The sequence below is a fragment of the Aulonocara stuartgranti genome (assembly GCF_965226115.1).
Source record: "Aulonocara stuartgranti genome assembly, chromosome: 7".
Classification (NCBI taxonomy): Eukaryota; Metazoa; Chordata; class Actinopteri; order Cichliformes; family Cichlidae; genus Aulonocara; species Aulonocara stuartgranti.
This window is the reverse complement of record NC_138945.1, coordinates 59,702,390-59,727,928: the sequence shown is the minus strand read 5'-3', so window position 1 is coordinate 59,727,928 and position 25,539 is coordinate 59,702,390. Positions and strand designations below refer to the sequence as shown.

Below are 25,539 nucleotides of genomic sequence, written 5' to 3'. Positions count from 1 at the left end.
TGGCAAAACTTCAAAACAAGCCATAGTTGTCCAGTGCAAATGGCACTTTTCTGAACTTTAACGTTTGATATTTTGATTGCTGCTTACAGAGTCTGACATGTAGTTCTTTTTTGCAGTTTCTCTGAGCATCCTCAGTCTTGCTTTCTGATGAATTTGCTGGGATGTCCACTCTGGGAAGATTGACACCCGTCTTGAATGTTTTCCGCTAGTGAACAGTCTTTCTCACTGTAGAATGATGGACTTCAGATAGCTTGGAAATGGTCTCATAGCCCTTCCCAGATTGATCAGAGGCAATAGTTGCTCCTTTAAGGTCATTGCTTTCCATTCCCTTTCCTTCTTTTGATTATGTTTGTAAATCTAAAAGCTCCAGACCAACAAACTGTCAGAACTGCTTTCCTAGAGGTGCCCACACTTAAGGACAATCAAGTGCATTTGATCATAAGCACCAGGCTGCTACTTACTCTCAATTTTTACGGAAGCAGTAAGGGTGTACTAATTTTTCACACACTTCTTCTGCATGTTGGCTTAATTTTTATTAAATAATTGCACAGTGTAATATGCCATGTGTTGCTTACCAAATTTTAAGACCTACTATGCTGCTATGGACCAGGTGATTTTTATGATGCCCTGATATGTAAAACCTTAGAACTGACAGATGGTGTGCTACCATACAATAGTATACAATATACATACAGCATACAATACACATAATACTGTCGGTACATTTGGTGTGCTTTCTTTTTAATAAAATATAGGAAAATCTTGCTGTGATCATTTCAGTTGTTTTAATGTTGATATTAAAACAAAGAAGTTCTATTTGCTGAGAAATAATAGAGGTAAAATAAATATAAACATATATTATATTATAGTAGATTATTATAAAAATTATATATATATATATATATATATATATATATATATATATATATATATATATATTTTGTCTTTTTAATCACTACTACTGCATAACCACTTTCTCCATCTGTTTGTGTGTGTATGCTGTTACAGACACTCGGAGTATGCGTTGCCATTATTGATTGCTTAACCACAGAGGTGACACCAGGGAAGGATGGTCCATCTTTTTTTAATGACAAGAATTTATAGGGGGTATAGCAGACACAACATTTTATCAAGAATACTCAAGGTGAATGATAAGTGACATTAAGGCCTGACATAGAAAAGTGGATTTTTTTTTTAATCACATACCATAAAGATCAAAACAATGTAAAAAAGAAAAGAAATAAATAATAAAGAAGAAATATGGTCCTCTGGAGTAATTACCACACGACTACAGTGTATACTTCACTGTAAGATCATTTCTTTTCTTGTCATTCCAGGATAAATTGAATATACATACCGACTCATCAGTTTTGCTAATGATATGCTTGGCTAGTGACCCTATCATTTATTTGGTGTTTTTCTTCACAGAGAAATTTGGTGATGTACATTACTGTTTGTGGTAAAGCCCATCTACAGCATCACTCATGAGAAACAAAATCATAACGTGGCTTTAAAGAGTGTCAAAAGGAGGAAAGAGAAACAGTACGAGAGAAAACAGAAGGCGAACAGGTCAGGAAGCGGAGAAGGATAAATCATTTTTGGAATACACAGTTATAATTATCAGATATGCACATAAGGACCACCCTGAATTTTAGATAAATACAGCATACAATACACACAATACTGTTGGTACATTTGATCACAATAGTAGACACATAATAAATGCAGACACAGAGCAACAATGAGATCCACTACTAAGATCACATTTCATCCAATGTATAAACTTTTAGAAGTGCTTAGATAATAATTATTTTCATCAAGGGTGCAACTGTAACAGAAACATGCCTCAAATATCAATAACAGTGGCATCACAACACGCCTTGTATTGTGGTCATTGTAACTACACACCCCAAAGCCATGACTGCAGTCTAATCAAAATAGCAATATTATAATGCTCAAATTATTTTTCATTGTTCAAAAACAACATATTCTCCAGTTAATGACACCTAAAAAGCTAAAGTACTCAGAGAAAAAAAACAAAATGAAAATAAGTTACCGTAGTAACAAATAAGGTAAAAAGGCAGTTGTTCCCTCTCATGGCACTGTAGGTGCCGTAAGAGTTTGCTGGATTTTACCGTTGTATTAGAAGTAAAGCAGCCTCTGTGTGCACTTCAATTGACAGCTGGGATGGGGTAGGCTGGATCAATCCAAGGGAGCGGATATTAACACGTCTCTTCAGATTTGAAGCAATGTTGCTGTTGTCCATATGCTTCCAGGTCACTTTCTCCATACTGACACTTAAGTTTGTAATGTTGATTGGCGCCAAAAATAAGTTTATACGACAAAAAAAAAAGGCAGTGTTTTTTAAACAAGAGGAAACAACACAGTCAAACTACTCAGTAATGAATGTAGCTACAACAGCGAGGCAGCTTGCTACTGTTCTTTTTCTCTCTTTTTTTTGTACTGCTCTTGTCGAAAGCAAAGTGAAAACCTTTTACATGGTGCAAACACTGAGCGAGTCTGACCTTTAGACTGTGTATGAGTGCATGTATGTATGTGCAGTGAGTCTCTGCTCTCCTCAGGTGTCCAAGGTGTGCCTGGGAGCTCTGTGGGAGTTCTCCCCTCCCTTTCCTTTCACTCTCTTCTCACCAGCCAGAGGAACATACTTTTTTTTAGTCTTTTTACGTTTCTTATCAGAGCACCACACTCTCTCACAGTACTCTTCCACTTTTTGAGCATCCCCATAGCCAATCAGCTGGAGGAATTCCTTGTACCACAGCCTGGAGTGGGAGCCTGATGCCAGGGATGGTGCCAGAGATTTGGGGCTGATGCTGGGGCGTGGTGGGGGACCCATGGAAGAGTGACACAAAGCCGCTGCTTTTGCCCCATCTCCATCATTGACCATGTGGATTGCTGATTCCACCTTCTCTCCTCTGAGCACATGTAGAGTGATACGTAGCAATGTGTGCACATATCCGTGTTCCACCGTCTGACATACGTACACACCAGCATCTGAACCTCTTACACGTAAGAACAGCAGCCCATGTGAGGTCACAACAACTCGTTCATCACCTTGAACCTACATGAAGCAAGAGATAAAACAACTTTTTATGCCACTGATGTCATTTTATGAATTAGGTTGACAGAATGTTAGTATTTTAATAATATGCCTAACTCAGTGACTTTTTTAAAAAGATTTTTAGGAATATAACCTTTCTGACTTTCTCTACACTACTGAATTAGATGGAATGTAAGATATACGCGTTTAAATCTGTAACAATCTATGGACCTTGTCATCTAAGTAAATGTGACAACTTGTTTATCACAATAACATACTTAATACAAGTATGTTCGTTGTATTTTAAACATGCATCAGACTTACCTGATGGTTCTCCCCTCCTTTCTGGAAGAACCAAAGGACCTTGGCTTGAAGTGATCGCGGGACACATTCCAATAAAGTGCTATTGCTCTCCACCCCGTACACCAGCCTGTCTTTAGCTCTGTGCCATTTTTCATCTACACACCAATACGCACACATCATAAAACATAGTGAGGCAAGAAAAATGACATTGAGCTGCTTTGACCTTTCATTAGTTGGTAAATGTACATTGAATTGTTCATTGTTCTTTTGCTATAGCACAAGTGCACCAATCACATAGTTTTTTTTAAAAACGGTTTTTGCAACATGTAACCATATTTGTCTGACAACATTTTTAATATTCTAGTAAATACAGGCAAGTGGCCATGCACACCCACACAAACATGCACATCCCACAGTTCTTTTATACACTAACCATCAATTTGCAGCCCATTGCACAGCTGGACAGCGTTGCCATGGCGCACATCCTGCCGCCTGAATCGTCGGCTAAAAAGTGAGAGAGAAGCAAAAAGAGAGAGCAGGAAAGATGGAAAGAGGAAGAGGGTGATCAAGTGCATACTGATTGGCATTACATAACATCTGGCTGGCATGTCTCTCAGTGTCTGTGATAATGACTTGGGAAACCAGCTTCACAGCATTGTGACTTTCAGTGCAAGATCCTGAAATGGAACCCGAGGGGGTGTCTACTATTAAAGGTGCAAACAGATGATAGCTCTTGCAGACATTTGCGATAAAAAGAAAATGACTCCTGTACTGAAGGCTGTGTATATATGCTGTTACCTCCTGCTGGGGTAGACTCCAGCAGGGTAGTATCTGGAGCAGGTGATACCATCCCAGGCACAGTAGGGATCTCTGGCCAGACAACAGTCAGCACATTCTGAACCATAGAGGTCACACTGATGCAGTCTGACCTGAGCCAAACCCTCTTCTGACCCAACATACAGCTGTTGCTGTGAACCAAAAAAATGTGGTCCATTAGAATTGATTTGCAGGCTAATTAAAATGAGACTTTGTATATACATTATGTCTTTTCCTCAGATCTACTTAACAACGCACAGGCAATCATGCAGATCATGTCAATACAGTGTTATGCATACTGTCACAATGTTATCATCTTGTGGCTAAACAGGAGAACTGCAGAACTGCATTAGTAACACAAATAACTATTCAGATTATTGTCTTACCCTTTTAGGTGATATTAGGATCTCTGTCACTGGTGTTTTTACCTGCAAAAAAGGGAAAAACTTTACTGTTATTTAAGAATAAAGCTGAATAAGTGGTTGGTTCATTGTATGCTATTAAAAACCATAGCTGAAAGCCTCTTGTCATTCTTCTGTCCATACCAAATCAGCTCTTAATGAAAACAGCAGCAACCACTTCTTGTTGAGTAATTTTCAGATGTAACTGATCTTAGTAGAGAAGAGCTAATGTATTCATGTTATAATGAAGATCTCTCAGCTGTCAGGTTGAACAATCACACTTGTACTCTTCTGATGATCGAAAGCAAGAAAATCAGCAAATCATTATCCTCTCGTGGTGTCGCTGCAGCAACTGAATTATGGTGTGGACGTATTATAATGCAGAATTCACTTGGGAACAAAGTCTACTTTGCTTTCACATTCTGGAGCAAAAAAATATGGTACCCTGAAAACTTCTAGCTCTTCCAGCAGCACCTCCTCCATAGTATCTGTGTCTTTGTTGTAGATGGTGATAAATTTCAACACCACTGAGTCATCTAACAGAAGGAGAGATAAACATTATACTTCTGCAAACAAAAGCAAACAAACAAGTTATGTGTGAAATGGTAAGAAAATGTTGTTTTAAAACTATTTATGCAATGACTTTGTATTTGTTTTTACAGAACACCTATTAAATTTCTTTGGTGTCTTTTTTGATGAAATACTCATTACTTGCACGTTTTGCATGGATTTATGCAGTCCAGTACAGTGCCTATACCTGTGCCAATGTAAAGAACGTGGTAGTGTCCATCTTGGGCTTGGACTCTGTCAACTGCAATCTGGGTCAACTTTCTTCTGCCTGGTTCTGTCTGTAATAGGACTGGTCTATGATGTTGCGGAAGGACTGGATTATACATCACTGGGTGAGAACGCAAAAAACGCAGGACCTCATCAGGGAACTCCTTAGAGCTGGAGAAGCCACCACCGTTCACTTTACTGGCACACTGTGATGTAAGCAAATAGAGAAGAGGATGGGACAAAGATAAGCAAAGACTATTTATTGCTTCCTCACTGCATAAGTTGAAAAGAAAAAAGCTGACACGCATTAGTCATGCTCAAACTGCCCTGGCATGACCTGCTAAGGTAGCCACAACAGTGCTGACATTCACTGACACTGCTCTGCATTCTTTCAGCACTCTGTATTTTAAAGGACATCTGCTCTGAACACAGACTGGATGTGAGAATAGGAGAGTGCCCTCGATAAACAATGCTGGTGAAACTGTTAATTAAATCACATAAACGTGATTTATTTCAAATTTGGGTCTCACAGATCCAGGTCGAGGATAGGGGACTCTGTCCTCATAAGGTGTCCAGTGATGCTCAGGTCTCTCTCTGAAGGCGAAAGGCCCATTGAAGGCTGCTCTGATGTCATCCATGTGATAGACACAGACTGCATAACCTTTAAACACCGTACTACAAAGAAAGGGTTCATCAGTAAATTTGATAGAGAGCGAAATTCTTTAATGAAATGCTGACATCTCATTTCTCACCTTGTTGTGCTAAAGAGGCAAAAGACTTCTGGGTTTTTCTCATCCTTGTTGTTGAGCACAAACACGTCCTCTGAAACACAAAATGTATCATTTAGATTTAGTGTGTATATTGTTGAGCACACATGAAGCTGACATTTTTTTGTCTCTTATCATTGCCATTCTGAGTATGTTAGCATGCTGGCATTAAAATTTAGTTCAAAGTTTTAGAGAAAGGTTTTTTTTTCATGCAGATGGTTAGATGTGCCTTTAATGCATCTTTGACATCTCCAGTAAAGCAGTGGGAGTTGTTCATTTATTCTCATGATGTCTCATTAATCACATTTTTCCCTCTAAATGGGATGGTTTGTGTGGCAAAGGCAGCAGTAATGAATGAGACATTGACACAAGATGTGATGAACATCTGAAACTTGTAAATGTGGATGGGTGCGATATAAAAAGAAGAAGAAGAAAAAAGCAATCATTAGATAACGTGGCTTGTAAGGCTTTGTTGTTTCTTTACCGAGCTCATCAAAATGCGTATCGATGCCATTGGGTCCAGCCACAGAGCAGATCAGACGAGTTTTCAGGAAGGAGGTCCATCTGTTCACCAGCATCCTCTGTCCTCCTTGGTCATTCTGAGAGATAAAGGCATGTATAGGTTTTAATGTCACGGTCAGTATAAACATTTTGGTTGGATTTTGTTTCTGTAGTGTTCTCACCGCACAGACCCGTCCAATACGGGAATAAACGGCCTTGGTCACACCTTCGGCATCCATCTCTCGCTCAGTGAAGAAGAAGTAAACTTTATCATCACCTCTGTCATCATTGTCAGGTATAACTGCAGACCCAACAAATTTGGGTTCTGTAGGAAGAAGAATTAGTTGCATACAGTGAAACCTAAAAAAAAAGTGTTATATGAACATTTTTTTAGGAAAATAAATGTGAATATATGATTTATTAAGAAAACATATAATAAATATGAAAATATCTCAAAGCTAGTACTAATTAGCACAGTTACACTGATCAGCCACAACAATAAAACCCCTCCCACACCATAAAAATGACTTCAGTGCACCTCCCCAGCAAAAGTGTCTAACAATACAACAAAGAGTGCATGCCCCTAAACTCTGGAGGTCCAACTGAGATTGAGTACCTGTGGCACATGCCGGCGCAAGTCAGATCAAGAGGCCCTACCACACAAACTAGTGGACCCAGTGCATTTGCTGCAAATGCTCATGAGCCAAAACCACAGGACACCCAGGCAGCTGGTTTTGATGTTGTGGCTAATCAGTGTATATTGACTTTAATTATGTAGTGTAAATCATGAGCATCTTTTTTAACATGATTATAAGCCTTGAAGCTATGTTTGAGAAGAAACATGTGTGCCAGATAGTTAACGTCACATTCGACACGAGTAGGAGGTCACAGTTTGCACTGCCACGCCATATGGACATATTTGCCCTTCGCATTAATAAGGACATGTTATTACAATCCTGTAATGTACACCAACCATTTAGCTGGGATCTGTCGTTTCTTTCTGTGCGTGTGTAGGTCTGGTTGTTAAGTCGACACAAAGCACCATCGTTCTCCCAGTAGTCAGTGTAGAGGCCAATATAAAGCTCTCCTCCTAATGTACACATGGACAGACACAAAGTAATAACAGTGCTATTAAAAAAAATAACAGCAGTTTCTTTAAATATGATTAAAATGATATAAAGTATAATTATTTATTAAAATAAATTAAATAAAAAGACCACAAGGTGGCAGTGTTTACTGGCCAGAGGAGATTTACATGCTTTACCATGGAACTAAAATGAAAACATGGTCATTTCACAACTGAGCCTTTATCTTTTAACCTCAGATGGGGAGGTGTTGAGTGATAAGTTGAGCAGTTCTTACTGGATAACGCTGATGTGCAGGAACTGTTGGGGTCATATGGACTTCGTCCTCTGCCACTTGTAATGCTCTCTTCTTCAAGAGCAAACAGCCTGTCCTGAGGAAAACATGCAAACACTTTGATATATGTGTAGTTATTTTCACAGGGATTCACAAAACAGGGCCACAAACACACACTAAAGAGTTACTCCTGCGCAAAGGCTTTGACAGCACCTAAGCAAATCCCTTAAGCTGATGTGTAGAGGAATAAATCGAAAAGAACTGCAGAAAGGAAAGATCAGAAAATGATGGATTAGAATGAGGGAGGAAGATAGATGAGACAACAAGTGATGGATGACCAAATGGAGGACTTCTGTCTGGATGGGTATAACCAGCTATTCTCTACTCTTATTTCATAATGAGATCACCACTTTTACCGTTCAGATGCTAACAGCTGAAGTATGCACACACAAACAGACCCACACATGCTTACAAATACAGATCTGAACTCCCTATAGAACCACAGCTCACATGCTGTGGGCCACCAGTGATTTTAACAGTCAATGGCAGTCCAGGGGAGATGTCATATACTGCAGTGATTTATGTGCAGCCACAGAACCCTGCTGTGAGGTGACTACCCCCCTACGCATGACTGTAACAGAAGCCAGTTCTGGGGTTAAACTCATTCATCATAAGAAGTGGCCTATCAAAACTAAATGGAAAAGAGCAAAAATACATCTAACCAATATTACTTCCAGTCTGTACTTTGGTATGTGATTTGTGCTTTTATTGAAACATCTAAGCCACCTGATATTACGTTGATTGGGCATTGGTTGGCATAATCGATTTCAATAGTATCTATTAATCTTGGTTTTCCTAGTGTATACATTAATAAGATCAAAATTAAAGGTAACTAAAGACTGAATACAATCTCAAGTACTACATGTATGATTTCGGGAGGCAATTTGGCATGTAAGTTTTCTGTGCTTACATAAATCAGCCATATCTGAGTTGTGTGCTCAGCTATGAGCATTCCAATGACCTGAGTGATGACTGAGTGTGGTTCCTGCCTGGAAGCTATCCCTGGCTTGGTTGACCTACTGGACAAGTGCTGGAATGCAGGGCGGAAACCTTATTCCTTCTGCTCACTAAATTTATAAGCAGAGAGTGTCCACATGGACGCTCACATGCACAAAGCCTTATGCTCTCCAAAACCAAAGCTTTACATCTACAGCAGCATGTGCAGTGTTTTTACAGCAGAGCAGACCCAGGGCTGAAACTTTATCAAAACACTTCATGTTCATATCCATCATAAGGGGTAGGATTAAGAGTAAAGAACCTGGGATTAGTTGCTCATTTTGATGCCAGTACCTCGTTGTGAAATCCACCATTAACCAATCCAACATCTTTTTTTAGTATAAATATTGAAAGTGAATAATTAGAATGATGTAACAGAACTAAAGATCATAATTCACAATTCTGTTTGACCTTGAAGTGTCTGAAATTAAGTTTTTTAAACTTTTGGTTCCTAAAATGATTGTTTTTTTTTTTGTTTTTTTTTCTGTATCTTTTATCGTTTGACCTGAGTTTGTCTTTTATGTTTGGTGTGATTGTACAGCACTTTAGTCAGCCCTAGTGGTATGGTATGGCATTGTATGGTTCTTTCTTCTGGGCTCACCTGCCATGTATGCCCAACTCTGACCGCAGCACAGATAGGGTTGAAGGCTCCTGTTCCACAGGCCAACAGATGGGTCTGGTTGTACTGTTGTAAGACCTTTATGTAGTTTGCACACTCTTGCTGTTGGAGGAATTACAAGGATGAAGGTAAAGTCGGTAGGGAGTTGTTCTTTTACACTGGGACCAAACAGTGAAAAATGGGCAATGGAAACATGCCAGGGTGTTTCTGGATCATTAATAATATTGATAAAGCATGTTCAGGTTCATAATCATATACATATCAGGCCAATAAATATTCAGCTGGTCATTAGTGCTTACTGTTAACAATAATAATAACAACAAGTTATAGCAAAGAACATAACCATCTGTATATTCAGTCATATTTTATTGCAGAAGCCTTACCTTTTCCCTCCCTTTCATGAGACATTCCTCCACCTGATAGTCTGTACTGGCCCACTGGATCTGAAACACAGCACAATTGTCCCTCCACATTTACTCTTTACACTCTTTAAATATCACACAAAAGAATTGTTATGGCCACTGATGTGTCTTTTCCTGTCTTCTGTCAATGATTGATGTATCTGAGTGTGTTCTTTTTCCCTGTGTCTTCAGTTTCTCTCCCGTTTTCTCATTTCTCGGTTTGCACATCTTAAATTTGCTTCTTCTCTCTCTACCCTCATCTTAGTCCCTCCCACATGACATATAAGAAAAGAAGAAAGCAAGGAAGATCAATCGTGAAAGAGGAGTTGGAAAAGCAAGCATTTCATGCTTCAAAACTATAATTTTAAACCACTTACAATTAAACCCTGCATGTGGTACATCTGCAACATATGTCCATTGTTTTGTAATAACCCCCCACTATATTTTATGATGTCTTCATGAGCATAACTGTTTCCATGACAACATATATATATATATATATATATATATATATATATATATATATATATATATATATATATATATATTGCTTTTAATTTTAGGAGACTGTAAGAGAAATGTGGTAAGAATGTCAAAAAATATCTTTCTTTTTCATTATTACGCCTAGAATTCATGAAGAGTCGAAACTTTGATCATGCACTTGATCATATATCATAACCAGTGACTTCTCTCCTGCTTTTACCATGATTTATATATTTAACGTCAAGACTCTGTCATACATTGCGGGTGAAAGGGATACACCTGTTCACCATCCCTGCTCATAGCTCCGCCAGCAAGACTGGAACCGAGTCTTTGTTGTTACTTAATACGCTTTTTTCATCTCCTTTGTTGACCGTCCACCTGTCTGAGACTGAAATCAATTTCAGCACACCACGCTGAAAGATGTCTTAATTCCTAAAATGCATCTGGAGTCCAGAGCAGAGAGCAATCTTGCTAGAAGGGAAAAAAAATCAAAGATGAAAAGGTGTACTCTCTGTAGAAATGTTTTCACCCTCATTGTAAAAAAGAGGCATGACACATGGCTTGAATATACAAACCAAGGTGGGAGGAGAAGTTTTGAAACAACTATTCAAGTGCTATTTATATTCATTTGTTGATTAAGCATTTGTGATGATCCACTGCATGTTTAAACTTTATGAAGCTTATGTGTAAGTTCAATAAGGAAGGAATAAGGAAGCTGTAATCACTCATGTGTCTGCTTTGCTGGGTGTTCGGCTGCTTTTCTTTTTACCTGTCTACCGTTTTCCCACACTGCCAGTCTTACAACTGACATCGTTACTCTAGTCCATGGGGTGGCTGTAGCTCAGGTGGCAGAGCAGGTCAGCCACTAATCAGAAGGTTGGTGGTTTGATCCCAGGCTGCCTCCTGGCTGCATGCCAAATGTTCTTGGGCAAGATACTAACCCCATGTTTGCCTACTGGTGGCGGTCAGAGGGCCCGGTGGCGCCAGTGTCTGGCAGCCTTGCCTCTGTCAGTGCGCCCCAGGGCTGCTGTGGCTACAATGTAGTGTGCCATTGCCAATGGGTGAATGACTGAATGTAGTGTGAAGTGCTTTGGGGTCCTTAGGGACTGAGTGTTACGTTTCGGTGTTGTCAGTGTTTTGTTTTTGCGTGACTGTCATGTGTTTCCTGTTTTACTTTGAAGGTCTGTTGTTATCTTAGTGTGTTCAGTTTACGTTTCCTTGTCTCGTCAGGTCTAATTTGCCCCAGCTGTGTTTCCCTCCTGTGGTCCATTCCCTGATTGCTCCTTCTATGTATTTAGGCCCTGTGTGTCAGTTGGTCATGGTCGCGATCTCCCCCGTGTTGTAAATAGTTTGGTGTTTTGTTGTAAATAAATAGTTTGTTGTAAATATTTTCGTCATGGGATATTTTCGTTTTGGGATTTTGGTGGAGAGCCTTCGTGGTTTTATTTTCCTTATCTTTGTTTTTCTACGTTGCACCCCGGTTGCCTAGGCCGGGGTGTAACACTGAGTAAAGCGCTATACAAATGCAGGCCATTTACCATTCATCTTCTCACCTGCCCGCTTTGAGCCAGCCATAGTTTAAATCTGTGCTCTCCATCGTTCTCCCTTTCAGACTGTCTTTTGCGCAGCCCACCTCCTCCCCACCTCCACCTCAGACACTTCAGCCAGAACACTATTCAAGTCTGAGTCTTCATCTTCACCACCACTAGACTTCAGGGGTCCTGTTCTAAATCCTATCACAGCTGGGATTCCATTCTGCCATCATGGGTCATCTGAGTCTAATCGCAAAATACATTCATTTGTCTGTCTCCGTAAATCATGTTCAGTTCTTCCAATTGATCTCTTCTTACTGAGCTTTATATTGTCATATTGTGCCATTCTGTGATTATAATTAAAACTAGCAGAAGTTAAGTTATAACAAAACAATTTATTGATGCCTAAGCATTGCAGTTGTGCCAAACGTCATATTTAATTGACATTGCTTTAAAATGAGGCCCTGAAGCAAGGCTGTCTCGTTATGTTAAATGCCTGTTGTTTCACTTCCTCTCTTCTTTTTCTCCTCTGCTCGCATCTCATCAGACAATGTGAGGTGAGGATGTAGAAATTCAGAAATGAGAAAGGGGAGATGTGTTAATTGCATCCTGTCTCATTCTTATCGCCGCCTCTGTCATTCTCGAATTGTTTCCAAATGTTCCCAATTAGCATTTGGCCTTGTCAGTCCTGCTGGTTTGTCTGTTTCTCCCACTCTCCTCTTGTCTCTATAACTTTTAAATAATTTATCTGTTTTTGTGTTCACCCCTTAACCTTACAGTGCCTGTTGTTATGTAGCTCTCCAGTAAGTTTTAAAACACGTCCTCTTTATTTATTCATTTCCATATTTAGCTCATCATTTTGAACCCATGGCAAAGAAGCGTTTACATTCATTTTGGCTAGTCTATAGACTTATGGGTCTAAATATCGCAGTTGCTGACAGGAAGGAAAGAAACCAGGCTCACCTCTGCATGGTGTGTGTTAACCTGGTCCAGGCTAAGAGAGAACAGAGCATTCTTGGCACCAACATAAAGCCTCTCGTGGCCCTCATCCAGCAGCATGGTCTGGGGTTGAAGTGACACTCCATGTTTCTGGAACACCCAAGTCCTGTTCAGCTGCCAAAGCTCTATATAGACAATACAAATAAATTGATTACAATAATAAACACAGCACACATTTAGATATACTTTACATGTATGTAGCTTTTTGACTGTAGTGAAAGTCAATTTCAGCCAGACACCCTTCCTCAAGAGATTTCTAACAACTGTAGAAACCTGTGCCTAAAGTCCAACTGCTCAAGTGGCCAAGGTCATATTGCAACATGTGTTTTTGATTCATACCAACCTCATGAGAATCACAGACAGCAAAGGTTATCTTTCCATCTTATGTCTCCCTTCTCAGTGATACCTATATCTCACTTCAACAGTGGTTATCATCCCTAAATCTGAAAGAAATGACAAATAAGTGATTTCTTAGAAGATGACTCTTTTTAGCTACATCTCGAAAATGCAAAAAAGCTGAAACGATTCAGGAAGTAATCTTTTGTATAATAGAAGGGTCATTTGAGTTGCACTAGGCTATGGTTTCTTGTACTGAGAGGAAGCAGTTTTATCAGACAGGAAAGCGAACTGGCTCCTTATCAGCCATTAGTTTAGATGAGCTGCCACTCCCTGTCAGTTTTATTTTAGGTGATTTGAAATCTTATTCTAAAAAGGAGGCAGTGGACCATCACATGCATGTCATTTTATATAAACATAAACGCACCAGCAAACACGGTTTGCATCACAAATACCACCCATGCACATGCACACCTGAGATTGAGCTTGACAGGCTGCCCCACCATACCTGCTCTCTGTAATCTTCATGAAAGACTGGGGGAGAGGGATTTAAACTAAGTCCCAGACTTCCAGAGGCATGCACTTCCTCTGGGTTCCACTGGCCTGAAAAACCTTTCATTAACACATGATCGGTTGGGCTAGGTGCCCTCGTAAAGGAAGAAAGAGGATCTGGTGTGTGTTAATGGTGCTTTTTGAGACCTTAGGTCAAGCCAACCAGACAAGCTAGAATTTGTGAAAAAAACCCAAAACATTTATTCGTCCTACTTTTCATGAAAATGGTAGTTCATCTTCACACTGTACATCAAACTCCTTTTGAAAGAAGAGAAAAAAAATAATAACCTACTTAATCATATTACTGTAACAGCCTTTGGACTATTTAAAACAATACTGAGGTGCCTCTACGTGCCAGGGCTGCAGGGGGTAATTGTATGATTTGTTTTTCTAGGCGCTGTATATTTTTAGTGATACTCGATCTCCAAGATAGGAGGAGAGAGTGTTTATCCTATTTTGCAGATCACTCTTGGCAACAGTACTCCACTCCGTGGAAAGTTTTATTTGTTTAAAATAGGATTAGGTATCCACAGAGGAATGGGTGATTGTGTATGTTTTGTTGCTATTAAGATTTCTGCGTTGGAGACAAGTGACAGTTTGTTTGAGTAGAATTAAATCTTTGGTGGTTAGGTGGCAGAGACGGAGAGTGGCAGTGGTGTTCTGCCAAGGCTCAGACATGCTTCCTGTAATTATCTAATCCACACACATACACATACAGACAGCCCCCACCACACATACACGGAATTCTTTCAGTTTTTGTGTCACTCACATGCAGATTTTTTATCTCCTTAATCCCTCTGTGCTAAGCTGGACTTGCATTGAGCACAATCCTCTAACACTGGCTTTCAATCAGCTCTTTCTTTTTTCTTGTGATGTCAAATTTGCAGCTACTCACTTAGATGACTGACTTACAGGGCAATTTAAAATGATGGAATAAACAGTGTGTAAGTCAAACCCATTTTTCGATCTGCTTTTCACTTGTCTATGTCAATAAAGATGAGTTGCAGCTGATTTATATGGACACATGCACATAACAAGGCACTAAGATAGACCTGTAGGAGTCTCTCTCTCTCACACACACACAAGAAAAACTGCAAATAAACTTACATTTAATTGTGTAGATTTGTTTGTTACATTGTAGATATATGGTGTTCACCTCTTTTGAACTGGAATGTTTTTACAGTAAGCAATGTTCATTTGAAGAAAGAAAAAGAAAAGGAAATGCAAAAATGCAAGTTCTAAAAACCTATAATCACATATAAAAAATGTTATAATTACAGTTGAAGTTACAAAAATACAATCAGTGGATCTTCTGATTATACAGATGAACTGAAGGATGTTTCAGAGGAGTTGTTTAAAGATTTCTCCTCTGTTATTATAAGTGCATGCCACCCCACTGGCTGAATAAAGGAATGGGGGGATTTCCACAATTCTCCACACTTCTCTCTGTCTCTCTCTCGCTCTCTCACCATCTGCAGCCAGTGACAGCTCCTTAGCCAACAGCTAAGTAGTTGGAAGGAGGAAGAGGGTGTTTCTCTACCAGCAACTTTGCCAAAGAGACACATGGCCCTACTGTGATCCCACTTCAAATGACAGACACAAAGAAAATGGACTCCCACAAGGCGCACACTTTCATCGGTTGTCTGAGGAGTGCTGATAGATGTTTAAGGAGATTTGATGTGATGAAATCAAAATAAACTTTGTCATCTCTTCTTTATCCATGTATGGAAATACTGTTTTGCTGTATGAGGGGATACAGTATGTGTATGCGTGTGTCTCCAAGTGTGCAGCAGTACTTTAGCAGCATTTCATCTATGGCCACATAAACCAAGGTAACTGCACACAGGAGATCATGGAGAAAAAAAGAACATTCCCCTGGAAACTTAAAAACACAAATTAAAGTATCTATCATAATTTTGTATATTGCCAAGGACTAAGCACACATTTAACCTAAACTTGAGGTAGACAGGCTCGTATTTCCAGCAAAATAAGCTTACGCGTATTACACTGAGTAATGGGACTTGTGCAGGAACAGAAACAAAGAGAATTATTGAAGTGAACTGTTAAAGGGTAAAAAAAAATGAGAAGGGGGTCTGTTCTCCTGAAAGCCTGAGTGAGACTGCAGAACTCCTGGGGGTGGGGTCAGGAGCAGAAGAACTGTGGTGTTATGCCATTATCGGTATACAGCCTTGTATTTCTATATTCCCTTGTGTGAGGGGGAATGATGTCACAGAGCAAAATGAAACCCACATGGTGTGTCTGTGGAGGGTGAGACAGAGTGTGCTTCTCTGTAATGACAAGAGTGCAAGTATGTTTCCTGAATAAAGTTATAAATTAAGATAAGATAAAAGATAAAAACCACATCAAAAGGCAAGCAGATACATACACCTCATACGTACTTCATCTCTTTGCAAGGTTTGTGAATATATCACTGTGCCGTCTTTGACTGACATGTAATTAAAGCCTGTCCCCATCTGTTACTCCTTCAGTCATATATGAAGTAGGCTATGTGGCCTCTGAGATAAAAATGAAGGACTTACTGGATAACTTGATGTATATCGGCGCTGTATGTTAAAGGACCAGAATGTACAAACTGATTTCAATGTCAATTCCAGCACGGTGAATGCAGTACTGTCCACAAGTCTTTAGCCACACTAGCGATTTATTGAATCATACTAGATATGTGGTGTATATGGAGTTTTTCAAGACTTTTTTCAAGGTTGTGTTGAAAAATTTGCTAAGCTCTCCAACACCACTGGCTGAAATGCATCCCCAAACCATGACAGAGCATCCAATGTGCTTTACAGATGGCTGTGGACACTCACTCTTTTGAACATAATTAGCTGCATATAATTAGCTGGGGACATTAAAAACGCTTTGGATCAATATTGTGTGAAACCATTTATTACAGTTCTCCTCTCTTCTTATTTTCCCCCCAAAAGCTGGCAGAGTGAAATAAGAGAGACCTTTCCTGTTATTTACTCTCTTTGATGCACCAGCCTACAACAAACAATATCCACAATGAATCCATCACTTTTGCTATCCTTCATCCTCCTCCCTTGTAATATCATTGCAGCTTAGACTCTACAGAGGCACCATTTTTGTCCTATCTATGCTTCTCTGTTACAAACTTAACTCACCTAGTCTTCATGCTCCCTTCACTGCAAAAAGGTCAGAAAGGATATTAGAGCTTCACCAGCTGCCTTCCCCTCTGGACATCTCATTAATGAACCAGAGAACACATACATAACACAATGGGTGAAAAAAAATGATGGTGAGATGTACACACACAAAATGAGAATATGAGAAGGGTGATTGTAGAGGCGACTGGAGAAGGCTGAAAGATGATCCCTTTTCCTGTGCTAGCCTAAAAGGTGTGATTTACGCCACCATTCCCTTCATTTTCTAGCTGTTTGATTAAAGGTCTACAGTATGACTTGTGCTGTGACCGCGATGCAGTGTGGTAAATGCTAATTATAGGCCTCTTCACACACAGAGGCAAGAAACATAATGGGACTCCTCACTTAACACATTATATGTAAGTAGAAAAAACAAGAAGCAAAAATCCCCATTTCTTTTGAGGCAAACACATCTAGAGTCACACTGGTGTTTTCCATCTCAGCCCCAGATGAAAGTCACCCACATATTCATCATTTCAAGATTGTAAAGTACACAGAAAAAGCTTTTTCTTGTCTGGAGTGGCACCTCTAAAATTATAGTTTCAAAGGACATGAGTAATTGCTACCTGTGCTCACAGATGCTTGCACCTCTGCTGCCTCTGCTCAAATCACACAGTTTTACAGTTTCTACTGAAGAAAGGCAATGCTAAGCACAAGCTTTGTATTTCTCGACCAGTGTATTTACTTATCTATACCTACACTGTAACGTTTCTTTAATAAAAAGCATGTTTTGCTCACTCGTGTGAAAGAAATAGTAAATGATGAAATTCAGCTCACAAGTTGTTGTTTTTTGTTGTTTTTTTTAAACTTTCTTTCTCTTGAAGTTTCCAATTGGACAAAATAAAGAAAGTGCATCTGTTTATTTATATAAGCGGTATGCAGTATGATTTTAACCTTGCCAGAACACCTTTTTCCCCTTTATTGACTCGCTGCATTAAAATATTTTTGTTACTAAATGCTTACAGCTTTAGTGAAAACGTGTCCTTGGCAGACGACTGAGGAAATTCCTGGTCAATTTAATTATTTTAAAATGTTCATTATTTTTCTTCCTTTTTTTTTACTGTTCTGTGTAGGTATCTATTATGTGGCAGGAGAAAGTGATGTTTTAGCTTTGCTAAACAAGCAATTTATTGTTCCAATTTGTTCATAAATTAAATGCACACGTTTCTGGGTGTGACTTTTTTTTTCCAGCTGGGTCATTAGAACTATGCAAACTATGAAATCTGCTGCATCAAACTCTCAGCAGCTTAGGCCAAGTATGATGAAAGTGCTGAGGAAGCAGCAGAATACATCTAAGTCTGACCACCTATCTGCAGCCTGTCAACATGCTAGCTGTGCAACAGCTTCATTAGCAGCAAAATTGATGGCTGTCCTAAAGGAAGAGCTCATTTCACTTCACAGTCCTGGAGAGCTGAAAAAACAACCTGCTGCCAAGCACCTTGAATGATGCAAATCCAAACTGCATGGCTCTGTGGCCGAAAATTTCAAAACAAACAGTATCTTTTTATTTTTGTTTTATGGTCAGCATATCTCGCTAATGGGGGCTTTCTGTGCTATAGTCCAAGACTTAGGGGGTTTTATTGGGCAAAAGCCCAAGCAACTGAGATGCATTAACATCTTTATGTTATTTTTAAAGTCTTTTAAATCTTTGCAGCAGAAGATTACGGTCAAACAGCACAGAGTCTGTGTTTGTAACTCGATACACCATATGATTTAGGTAACAGCTCGGAGTTAACTGGATGTGTAAGCACATGAAAGAATGAGTGGGATTAAAGTGAATTAAATGCATTTAAAGAGGTCTTCACTGGAACAGAAGTCTCGAAAAGAACATTGGGAAAAGATCAAAAAAAGAAATAGTGAATAATTCTGCCATAAAACGTGCAAAGTATGGCTCACATAAAAGCGCAGAGAGGTCCATACTGTATGGCAGTAATGCCATCTTTAAAACACATGGTAATGGGCCCAGAGGAATTCAATCTCACAAACTCTGGAAATTTGACCTGTTCATTTATTGAGCTTTCTATTGATCCCACATCATGGATCGGCCCATCTAACCAAAAGCAGAATACAAGTATTTCATTATTGATATTATAATATTTTCTTTCCCATTATTAAACCTTCTCTTAAATAGAAGAATTTAGTTTTTCTAACCTGCTTTGATACCAAATGTTATGATAATATGGTCATACTTCTAGGAATAGGTTAGTAAAACCACATCCATCTCTTTCCATCTTCCTGAACTGCATTCAAATTGTCAGTGTGTGAAGAATTTACAGAATTTCTTTCTCCGGTACATGTGTCTCTCTTTGTTTATGCATATGTGTGAGTTTAGGGTGTGTGCAAAAAATCACTGACAGAACAGCCCATGAGGCATAAATTAGGACTTAGATGTTTTTCATTCCATAATGATAGGATCCAACTGCAGCCATTTCAAGCTCCCCTGTGCTAGCCAGAGCATGTAGCGAGAGAGAGAGAGAGGAAGAAAGAGTGCTAGGTGGTATGTCAGTGAGTGTCTCAGCTCGCCCCTTGGGCAATTAATGAACCGAAAGTAACAATCATAATTAATACCTACTTTTTGTGACTAAGCATATCAGTGGTGATTTTCTAACATTTGTTTTGGTGCGAACTTTGCCTTACTTTTCATTGTAAGTTATTGTGCTATTGCTGACACATGAGCAAAGATGAGAAAAATAACGCGTGCAGTACATATCATAAAACAGCACACCCTCTTACTGATGAACCAGACTTGTCAGCTTTCATAACTGAGTCCAAACACGTATTTTTGAGTTATTGACCATCCAAATTCCACACCTATTTTCAACCATGACTAACAGGCTTATGTGAAATCATCACCTTCTGTTGCTGTAGAGATCAAAGAAACTGTGAGAAAAGGCCAGTGTTTACTCAAGAGTTTTATCTGCAAAGATAAAACCCTCATTATTGTCTAAGAGATACACAAAAATCAGTCTACATACCAGGGCATTGCAAACTCCCACACACACTTTAACTGGCACGTGCACGCACGCACATTCCCGTGCACCAAGAAAAGAAATAAACAACGTTTCCATCACACCACCAGTATAGCATGAGAGAAAGCCACATTTTAGATTCTCAACCACCATGGCTGGGGCACCAAAACAAACTACAAGGAGGCTCCTTACATATCAACAGTGGGTGAAAAAAAGGGTGCACTTCCCAAAGTCTTCCCTGAGCCAATGCTGCGCAGTGCCAGGTTAAAACATAAATCTTCAATAAACATCTCATTACACGGTAATGATAACTAACAGCATCCTGAACTCACGTCCAAAGAATAGCACTGTTTTTAACTTCACTATTTTTTCACTGAGCATTTGATGCATCATTTCATTGCTTATGTATAACTTTATGCATATTTTCTGCAGGAAACTATAATGCTTTAAAACTGTATAAAAACTAACATTAGCTATTAAATTTTTAGTGCAGTCATCAACTATGCTACAGTCACTACTGGCAGAGAGCAGAAGTCTATTAAGTATGGACAATGATTTTGCATTATACCTGTCTCATTTCCAATTTCCAGTTATTAGTCTGTGCAGAAAAATCAAAGTGCGCTGATTAATTTTTGACAGTGTCAAAAAAATCAAATTGTCTCTATATTAATGAAGCACAGGAAGCATTTTAAAGCATGCTATATAAATATTTATTGACAAAATAAATGAAAAGAAACACACATTAGATATTTCTTACCTTTGTTGGAGAGACGTATCCTTGGGTTGATGCTGTGTGCTGTGTGTGTCATGCCCAGCAGAGCAATATACAGCAGCATCAGTGAGAGATACACAGTCCGTATGCACTCTACCATCATCATTGACATAAACATTCTACATTTGCCTATTTAGAAGCCATGCAAGTCCAGAGTCTCAACGTAGCCTCCGAGGTCTTTGGAAAAAAGAAATTGCCCACAGGTGTTTGCTCAGCAGCGTTCTGCAAATACTGTTCAGTAAGATACAATCTTTAATATAACAATCCAACAAGAGCTTGCTTGGAGGTAGCAGTCCATTTTCTAATGATCAAAACAATGTGAATTGGCTCAGTGTATCTCTGCAGCTTCTATATAGCCCCTGCTTTCCCCTATAGCAGTCGACTGAAAGCTGCATCCACCCACTACCTCTGTGGACAGGGTAGTGCTTTGGGTATTATCCTTGTTTGGTTTTAGTAACCAGGGAGAAGAGAAGTCCACTTGCCACATTCACGCCGCAGTGCTCACTGTCCTCTGTCCATATGTCAGTCCGTCTGTTTTTTTTTTTTGTCTGTCTGTATGAACAGCTTAGATCCACTCTTTCTGATGTGATGAATGAAAAGAAGGTAGAAAAATCAGATCTATGAATCCCACAAAGGTGTAGATGCTAATTTGTAAAACCTCAGTGTATAAGTCTATCCCAGTAGGAGGGCAGACAGGCAGATCTGGAGCTGGAGCTGGTGTGCTCTGTCTTCAGTCTGTGTTCCTCCTCTTGGGTCCACTGGAGCCAGTCATTCTCTGGACGAGAGCCCAAGCAAAGGATGAGTAGAAGAGGGGAGGAGTGGAGAGCCTCGTGCCTGACGTGCGGTCTCTCTGCACTAGGAAAGAAAGTAAAGCTCCAGCTCCTAACTCTGCTCACGCTCAGTCAGGGAGGCTCCAAACCTCAGTTGAAACCTCTGCCAGTCACTTGAGATGGTTTCTACCACAGCTACTGATCTGGGCAGAGGCCACCTGCCACAGTGTGGTGTGTTTGAGTAAAAGCCTGTGTGTGTGTGGTTAGAAATGGACTGAGTTTGTATCAGATAGAAGGGCTGAAAATTGCCTGCTCCTTCCTCTAAACTGCCTCAGGATCTGTCTTTCCCTCCCAGGCAGCTGGATTAAGTGCAGTGTGTCTCCCAGGCAGACTTCCCCTCCTCTAATGTCACTCTACAGACTACCCCCACTTCTTCTCTACCCTTGCTCTACTCCTTCACTACCTTCATTTGGCTCCTGCCCCTTCTGCATTAATATGGACCACAGCCAAGGTTAACTGGCACTTCTTTTCATTTTCAATTATTTCCCTCTTTGTGCTTGTTTCCATTTGGATAGTCATTACCACTGTTACCATGGGTTTCCATGTACAAGGTTCCTTTCATGAAGATTTTTCCTTTCTTGCTTAGGTTCTCTTTCTTTTTATCTTCCCCACCATCCATCAAACTCATCAGTTCTTTAAAACCTTGTTATTAGTGTATGCTGCACCGTCTTCTCTGATTTATCCTACCAGGACTTTTGTTTCTGTAGTCTGTCTAAAGTTAATTTCTATCCCAGGTTCCCGCAGCCCTTGTGTATCTGTTACGGTGTTTAAGTTGAGGTATCCAGGTCTTGTCAGCATTGTGGAAAAGATTGACTGAACATGTTTTGCAAACACATGCAAAAACTTACTGAAACACGCAAAAATAAGTACAAGAAGAGATTGGAGTCATTACTGAATCTGCAGATACCCTTCAAGAAAATAACATAGACGTCAATCCACTGGAGCAGATCTATATCTGTCTTCTGTGAACCTCTCTGAAATACATCTGTTTTTCTCTGTTCTTTCTCATGGCAGTGTGTTGACATCAACATTAAGTCATGCTGATCCATGCTTAGCACCCCAAGTAACCCATCAGTCACTACAGAAAAAAAGAAAATAAATTTGTTTTGTTATTCTCAAATCTGTGTCTGCTTTGCATTGCTTTTCAATTTGTGAAGCAGGGATTTAATGAGTACATTTCCCAGTGACAGTACTCATTCATATTTGAGATCCCCGAGTCAATTAACAGCAGCAAAAAGGGGAGTGCAAAACAAACAAATGTGACTTAGTAATTAGAAAGAAAGCTTGAAAACAGCACATACAGTAGTGTTAACATTACAGATTCTATAAAAATGTCCTCATCAACAAATAGCAATTAAAAGACATGCAGTCACAGAAATGATTGCATTAGGCTGTACGTGGCAGCTGCACCAGCAACCCCACGCCCCTTCACCACCCTAGGATATCATGACTACACTCCCACGTTGCACCTGTTCCCTGCAGAACAGAAGGACTTTGTATGTATATGGAGGTCTTGTAACATATACTATCTCTGTTATTTCATTGCCTGGTGCAATTATAGACTCTCATCTGTTGTTGAGCATGAGACAACTGTTCATCGTCAAAGTTCCCAGAGCTGGCACCGTCAGATTGACTGTGACACAGAGTTTCATCAGTTTGAACCCAGGCATTAATGCAAGAACATATTTTAGCTCCGCTCCAGATGAAAGCTTCTGCAGAACATTTTCATTTCCGATCTCTTAAGCCAGTGCCTAAGATTAATAGCCATTTAAAGAGTCTAATGTAGATAGTCTGGCAATGCATTCTTTTGCTTACATTATCCCATCATTGACTGAATGGGTATCTAATTCCTCTACCCTGTCTAACAGCAGTAATCAGTCAGGAATATGCCTCAATCCAGAAACAATAAAAGCTCAAATAACCTCTGTCTGCACTCCTTTTTTATTTTTTGTACTATCCTCATTCAGTGTGTCCCTGCTTCCCTTACGTTTTCTTGATTTGTGTGTTTCATTTCAGCCCTCAATGTTGCTATTTGTACGAATCCAGTTTCACTGTTAGCTTTTTACCCAGGGCCCATCAAAGCAGCACCCCTACACATATTAACAACAGCAGCTACTTTCTTACCAGCTCCATTGAAATTCTGTCCTCTTACAAGTGTCCCTGGGATTCCACCAATGCCTGAAAATTTTATTCAGTATGTAGTGCACTGCAGAGATATTTGGTCTGCAATGTCTGCAGTCTGTGAATGCATCAGATTGCAAGGATGGCAACATTCATGGTCACATTTTTTTTTGCCTGTTTTCACATCATTAAATGCCTTCTTCCTTCCTAGTTGCTGTTTTAGAAGCCTGCGAGGGTGAATGTGTTTTTGATTGAATACTGGTGTCTAATGTTTGTTTGAACAGGCCATGTCAAAATGTCTGGTGGCTTTCCTTTCATGCCCGCTGAACACAGAAAATATTTTCATTCATGATAATGCTGTGTCAATATGCACCCTGTTCAACAGGAGCCTCTCGCACCTCCTGTTTGACCTGCAGAGATTGACATGCATTCCCGCTGCTCTCCTAAATTACACATGCAAACTCTCCATTTTTGTCTTTTTAAGTATTGTACAGCAATGCGCACTGAACTGCACTTTGTCATAATTTAAGAAAAACAAAAGGAAATAAAAAATATTAAAATCAAGCACCGGGTAAATATGCATAGATTGATACATACATTTATGCATGAAACTGTGCCTATGTGTATGTCTACTACTGACCACCTGCAGAGCAAAGAGGTCATGTTTCTGGTCTTCCGTAGCAACAGAAGCAACACTCTGAGGATCCAGTGTTTTCGAGCCATGATGCACTCCAAGCGTTTACACAGGTGGTTATCATATGGCCAATAAGACATACTTAGAATCTGCAGGCATGTATCAGTACTTGTTTCCTCCAGCAGTCATTACACTATATGATATAACTGGAGTGAGTAATCTTTGCAAGACACATAAATACACTTTTTGCATTTCGTCAGAGAACTGAAGTTTCAGTGTGAGTGATATCACGCAGAGAAGGGAGTAACATGGAGAAATGAACCAAGAAAGAGAGACAAGCAGGGGCGCTTTCTGACCGGGAAGCCGGGGTGTTATGGTTGGCTTAGCTGTGTCTGCTGAGTGTGAGTATTACAGTATAAGACCTACTGTGCACACCTTCATGCATATGAATTTATACTTGGAACCACTTTTAACCTAAGTCTTGAGATAAGTGGAAATAAGTCTGTATATACTCTGTCACAGCCCATTTGTGCTCAACCTCTCTCCAACCGTGTGCTGTCAAACCTCAGCTGAGGCCCTATGTGGGTGTACATCTTGCATGGATGTCTATGGGACCAAAGTGTAGTAAATGAATTCGCCCTTTGCAAAAACTAATGCTAAAGACCACAATGTGTCAAAGCTCAGGTGGTTACAAAACAGTTATCAAAAATGCTATGTGGTCACCATTTTCTTCTTCCTGTGATTCAGCTTTCAGGACATATTTCTTTGTTATAGGTATAGTAATGGGAAATACAGACCAAGGCAGTGGTCTGCGGTCACAGACTGTGAAGAGGAGGAATGGGTTACGCCTCTGGAGTGATGTGTGGAAGTTGCCATCTGGTCTCTTTTGGATTCTCATCCATCATCATGGTAACCATCAACATAACCTACAGGTGAGGGGGTGAGGGTGAATTTTTGTGAACACATATGCGTTGTTTACATGGGTTTGTGAAGTCAAAGTTTAATGCCTTGTACAGTAAAATGACTCCAAGTTTAAAATAAGGCTAAATCAGGCCGTTTGAGAAAAAAAATTCT

The 25,539-nt window shown here is 39.7% G+C and overlaps 1 protein-coding gene across 1 annotated transcript; it reads right to left on the bottom strand.

Moving 5' to 3' along the window:
- Positions 1 to 1,068: 1,068 nt before the first annotated feature.
- On the bottom strand, positions 1,069 to 21,982 carry sema3e (sema domain, immunoglobulin domain (Ig), short basic domain, secreted, (semaphorin) 3E). The gene is made up of 17 exons (XM_082539094.1): positions 20,866 to 21,982; positions 13,037 to 13,197; positions 10,041 to 10,100; positions 9,640 to 9,759; positions 7,986 to 8,079; positions 7,597 to 7,713; positions 6,806 to 6,948; positions 6,607 to 6,721; positions 6,108 to 6,177; positions 5,886 to 6,030; positions 5,336 to 5,561; positions 5,023 to 5,114; positions 4,564 to 4,605; positions 4,160 to 4,329; positions 3,795 to 3,865; positions 3,383 to 3,516; positions 1,069 to 3,079 (listed from the first exon to the last, which is right to left on the bottom strand). Exons 1-17 carry the CDS (start codon positions 20,996 to 20,998, stop codon positions 2,579 to 2,581), a joined length of 2,394 nt encoding a protein of 797 aa, XP_082395220.1. The 5' UTR covers positions 20,999 to 21,982; the 3' UTR covers positions 1,069 to 2,578.
- Between the last annotated feature and the right edge of the window lie 3,557 nt (positions 21,983 to 25,539).

What these genes read in the sequence shown, in the direction of transcription:
- sema3e (XM_082539094.1), bottom strand. Translation starts at nt 20,998, where the DNA reads ATGTTTATGTCAATGATGATGGTAGAGTGCATACGGACTGTGTATCTC. An exon ending in GATACGTCTCTCCAACAAAG is followed by an intron (nt 13,198 to 20,865) that starts GTAAGAAATATC and finishes TTGTCTATATAG; the next exon opens with AGCTTTGGCAGCTGAACAGG. An exon ending in CCTATCCTCGACCTGGATCT is followed by an intron (nt 5,562 to 5,885) that starts GTGAGACCCAAA and finishes CTTACATCACAG; the next exon opens with TGTGCCAGTAAAGTGAACGG.